The sequence below is a fragment of the Trachymyrmex cornetzi genome, unplaced genomic scaffold (assembly GCF_001594075.2).
Source record: "Trachymyrmex cornetzi isolate Tcor2-1 unplaced genomic scaffold, Tcor1.1 scaffold31, whole genome shotgun sequence".
NCBI classification, from domain to species: domain Eukaryota; kingdom Metazoa; phylum Arthropoda; class Insecta; order Hymenoptera; family Formicidae; genus Trachymyrmex; species Trachymyrmex cornetzi.
The window spans coordinates 92,566-98,458 of NW_017297795.1; the positions used below are offsets into that span (position 1 = coordinate 92,566).

General features: G+C 36.1%; 1 protein-coding gene across 1 annotated transcript in view; it reads right to left on the reverse strand.

Annotated features, from left to right (window-relative positions):
- Window positions 1–3,122: 3,122 nt before the first annotated feature.
- LOC108762616 (uncharacterized) overlaps window positions 3,123–5,893 on the reverse strand; it is a 10,478-nt gene continuing 7,707 nt past the window's right edge. The window contains exons 4-5 of the mRNA XM_018509689.1: window positions 3,416–4,789; window positions 3,123–3,307 (exon numbers count right to left, since the gene is read on the reverse strand). Coding sequence (XP_018365191.1) covers window positions 3,123–3,307; window positions 3,416–4,789 — 1,559 coding nt within the window. The remainder of the gene's footprint in view (window positions 3,308–3,415; window positions 4,790–5,893) is intronic.

Genomic DNA, 5,893 nt, shown 5'->3' on the forward strand with positions numbered 1-5,893 from the left:
GAGAACCGATTTAAACCTATTATCGAACCGTTGAAACAAATCGTTGAAAACACTGAACGTGAAAATAAATTATTTGAAATTGACAAGGTAATGGAAAATAAACAGAAGAATAAACGTGAGTATACCAACGATGACGATGACGACGATGATGATGATAATGCTGGTGATTACAATAACGGTGATGATGGAATTTCAACACAGATTACTCCACAGCGTCCTCCATGAAGAAACAAGCAAAAAACGATCAAATATAATTCATTCCACACCGATAGAATCACAACAACAACAACAACAACAACAACAACAAGTATCTCCATTCGAACTAGAGGATGGGGAAGTTTTTGAGGAAATCGGTGACGATCCATCACTTGAAACGTCTGTCAGACAAATTTTAAATACACTTCAAGGTCGTAACAGATTGTACAGTCAGCTAGGACCGTTGGGACAAATATACGTGAATACTTTATTAATTGGAGATAAAAGAAACGAAATCGATCTTGTTTATGGCGTCTATTTCAATGAAACGGTACGATGTTAGGCAATAAAAATTTTGATATAGATTCGGATGATACTATAATCATAGATGGAGTGAGGTATAAAGGTTTATACGACAGGTTTATACGAGTTGATTTTCAAGAAGATTCCAAACGATACTATCTACACCGAGAATGATAGACAAACGTACAAACATATATTATTGTCGACAAATGCTCACAAACGTCACCATAACGCTGGAATGCCTATTAAAAGTAACAAGGGTCACAAATACAAATATATTATCGCTCCGCTCGTAGGTGCTCATAGAACCGGTAGTACGAGCATTGGTTCAGGTATAAAAAGAAAGATGAACATACCATCAGCTGCAAGATTGACAAACAATGAAATAAATTACGTTCATTTGAATGATACAAATGAGTTGGTGGATCGTCTTCAATTGCTCGATGCTTCTCGTCGAGCAGGTAACAACGCTCACGACAATGAAATATTGTCAATAATCGAAGAACTTCGCGAAGCAGGATTTATTATATAAATTGAATCGATACAATGAATATTTCAACAGTATTCATATTTATATGAGATCGATATGATATACGATGACAATGTCTGTAAACAAATTTGGTATGCAAATGAGGAAAGATAATTATGATGAAATCGAAAAGTCACAATTGTCGATCGAATCTTTACGAAATTACATACACAACAATGGACTCTATCTAAATCCGGATCACTACGATGCAAAGGAACGAAAAATCGAACATGTTGCCACACCAGAGTTCGATACTGACGCTGTAAACAAACGTTATATCGAACGTACGCTTTGAGATTTAAGAAATGAGATCGAGAAAATGTTTAAGACGCTAGGAAACGATATGATTGTCCACGCACTTCAAGGTACGAAGGAAAAGGTCTCGGAAATGGAAAAGAGTTTTAATGTGCTTAAAAACGCGGTGACAATTGAATCATTAAAAGAAATGGTGCTAGATTTGATTGAAAAATCGGTGAAGAGGATAGGTCACGAAATGATTGTAAGCGCGCTTAAAAATGTGGTGATGAATATAGCGTTGAAAACAACGATACCGGATATGATTAACAAATCAGTGCAACCGATAGAAAACGATATCACAAAGATGAAAAAAGACATTGCAAAAGTACAGAACGATACGAAAAAACTGTTACGAGATGCGAGAAAGGATACATCGAAAGTGTGAAATAATGTGGAATAACCTTCAAAAATGTAACCTTGTGTTGCGTCGCAATTGGAAATGATATATAAAGAGATCAACGAGAGATTTGGAGAGATTGTAAGCTTTGATTGTTTGATCGAAAGTTCTCCCCTCGTATGAGACAACACTTTATGTCAAATTAAAAAGAAAAAAGGAAGAGGATGAGTGTTGAGAAACGAAAACTTGTAGAAGAACTTCACGCATCCGCAAGAAGAAATTTTCCACGTCGTCGCGTCGTGGTGCACGATCGTTACGATTTATGGCAGGCTGATGTAGTCGAGATGCGTCCTTATGCGCGATTCAACAAAGACTACAACTACATTTTAACAGTAATCGATGTGTTGAGCAAGTATGCTTGGGCAATACCACTCAAAAGTAAGAGCGGAAGCGACGTAGCCTCAGCATTATCTAGAATATTTCGCGAAGACGAACGATATCCACGCAATCTGCAGACGGATCAAGGAAAGGAATTTTACAACACCACTGTGCAGAAAAAAATTGTGAAAAGGTACAACATAAATCATTATTCGACGTACTCGGTGATGAAAGCATCAGTAGTGGAACGATTTAATCGTACGCTTAAGAATAACATGTGGAAACTATTCACGTTAAACGGTTCGTATAAGTGGATCGATGAGTTACCGCGTCTATTATCAAATTACAATCGTCATAGACATCGAACTATCGGAATGCGACCGATAGACGTAACACCCGCCGTTGCAAAACGACTCTTATCGACAGTATACAGTCATGTAAAAATTGTTGCTCCAACGAAATTTAAGATAGGTGATCCAGTTCGTGTTAGTAAATTCAAGACAATTTTTGAAAAAGGTTATACACCTAATTGGTCCACTGAAATATTCTACATTGCTAAATCGCAACGTACGAATCCTATAACGTATTTATTGAATGATTATCAAGGAAAGCCGATAGCTGGTGGATTTTACGAATACGAATTACAACGAGTCTCTAATCCTGATGTTTATCTTATGGAAAAAATTCTACGCAAACGAGGAAATAAAGTATATGTGAAATGGTTAGGAATGGACAGTTCTCACAATTCTTGGATAGATAAAATAGATGTATTATAATTGATAAAATAAAAAGATACATACATTACATATCACTACAACGGTACTTTATAATGCTCCAAGGTAATTCTCACAATTCTTGGTTAGATAAAACAGATGTACTATAATTGATAAAATAAAAAGGTAAAATACATACATGCATTACATATCACTACAATGGTACTTTATAATGCCCCCAAGGTAAAGTAGCAACTGAATCGGGTATGATGTAACGCTTGTCATCGTACCGACTGAGAGCAAGCTTCAATTCTGATACTGTATAAACCTCGTGTAATTTCGATCGTATAGACGACTGACGTCTTGATTGCTATATTACATCGTTCAAACATCGCATATAATCGTCGAAAGTGATCGGTTTCGCTACTATATTTTTCTTAACACCCTTTATTCTTTTCTTATCACTACTTCCGATCACTTTCAACGCATACATCTTCGCTCTGAGTCCTATGAATTCCGTCATCATCTCACCATTATTTTCATCCTTCATTAAATCTGGTATCTTATTATTAATACGTGGAATATTATATACATTTTTCTCAGGATAATCGCTCGTGTCAAATTTCACGATATCACGCTTAATATTCTCGTACACGTTCTCACATTCCAAAAGATATATCAAACTATCGGTATCCGTGTAAAGGATCTTACACTTGTCAGGATACAACGGCATTATATATTCATAATGAAATTCATAAAGACGTATTTTAGATATTTCGAGAATGCACATACCAACGTATATCGGTTTGTTCAATTGTACCTCAAGTTTACGCAATTCTACAGCGACTAGTTCTTCAGAAAAAACGCTTCTACTATGAAAATTCGGTTTCGATATCATTACTTCCGCGCCGTATCTCCCGTCCCAACGCGTTACGAGTCGAACGTCAACATGTTCGCGTACGTTCTCCATTGTTTTCCCGAATACTGCGTTATTCATCAATTTGTAAAGATTCTTCTCGAATTCGTTATTTGCGAACATTCTAAATCTCGTATTGAGTTCTATGTATCCGCGAAGCCATGGAGATTGTGTGAATTGTAATATTCGATAAATTTTTTTCACATGTAATCCGTGTTGAATGCATTGTTGTAAATTGCGATAATGTATCACGTAGCGCTCTTTGTCGTAGAGCGTAGCCGAGTGTTTATTGTTTCGTTTTCCGGGAAGTCGCTCACGCGTTGGACAGAATGGAAGGTCAGTGTGGGCATCATGGTAATTTTGTGGATACACGAGGTCGACTTCCAAAATATATCCGATAACAGAGTCTGACGATACGGACATTACGTTGAAATGCTCAACGTTATCGACCCATTGAAATTCTCCATACGGTAAGAATTGAGACATCGCCCAACCGTACAAATTATTAACGTCGAAGTACATGAGGTAAGTTGAAGGTTTCGATGGATCGTACGATGGTGCGTATTTATTATTAGCTCGCGCATATCTATACGAACATTGACTTAAACCACCACGTATACCACGCTCCACGAACATTACCATATCGATGTCGGTGAGCAATTCAAATCGAATATCGGTATATTTCAACATAGCGTCCCACGTGTATCCCGGTAAAGTATAATAATGTGCTGGATCCAATCCATAACTCTTGATACACGTATCGCGAAAATTTTCAAAAACATCAGCCAATAAAAGTACATCTATCTTAAGATATAAATCGCTGTAATCACCGAGAGTATCAATGCAAAAGCGTTGCCAAACATTTGTCGCGTGTTGAAAATCGTCATCGGAAATGCTCTCACCAGTTAATGAGCTGTAGAAGGCCTCACGAGGAGGTAAACTAGTCTCGTTTAACTTATCAACGTTGTCGATGTATTCGTATGGAAATACTCCTTTACGTGTGAGCAAATCAAAATCCTCGGTATTAAGATTGAGAAATTCCGATCGCATGATTTTCAATTTACTTTTATCGAGATACGATACTAATTTCTCAAGACTAGTATTGAGAAATTTAAACGAATCTACAAATCGCAATTTCACACAGTCAGTTCCCCACCTGGATTTCGACGTATTTTTTACATATTTCGTAAACGATATATATTTTTCTTTCGTTATTGGTAACAAATAGACACTACCTTCGAAACTATTAGCGATATCTTTTATGATAAAATGTGCATCGTAACCTGTCAGATTATGAAAAAATATAGGAATAACACATGATTTTTTATAAATTAAATTACAATATGAATGTGCTGCACCTCTGAAACGTCCCGTTAAATGACAATGATCACGTACACGTAAATCATTCACCTCGAATGGTTTTTCACAGATATGACAATGAGTCACGTTATAAAATTTTTCCCCCTCGTCTGATGTCAATTTTAGTACAGATATATTTTCATTGCTAAAATGTTTCATCTTTACGCGATGTGCTAAATCGTATGATTCCTTAACAAACCATGATACACAATCCTCACCACGATGAGATCTGTACGTCGATAAGGTTTCATCATACGCACATCGTATGTAATATGCTACGCTGAAAACCTTATAGTGTTGATAGGTAAATCTCGAAATATTTATATCGCTGGTTTCACTCTTCTCCAGTATACATTCCAAATCAGCGTAAACTACGAAAGGAAGTCGCTCCTTCATATTATGATTGTTAAATGACAACCATTTATTATCCTCCTTCAGAAGAATAATCGCACAATCATTCGTCGAAGCACAGTCAACGATGTGAAGGGACAATTTCTCACTCGAGTAAAAATAATGCAGACATCTGTAAATAATATAAATAATATAATTACATACAACTTTTTTATCGCTACATAAAAATAAGTCATTTATATTTACCTATCGCACAAATACTTTTTATGTTTAGTCTTGTTTATTTGAGAACCTATCAATCGAGATAGATTTTTAATCCATGCGAAGTGACCAACAGTATTATTGTCACCTCGCACATCTTGCAAATATAACAGATTAACGTGTTTGTCTTTTTTATCCTTAGTGAGACGAAGAGGGACTATCGTACCATTGTTGTCTTTTTTTTCACTTATCTCTCGCTCGGTAAATATATTGACAGATATACCATTCAAAAGTTCAAATTTTGAAATTTGTTT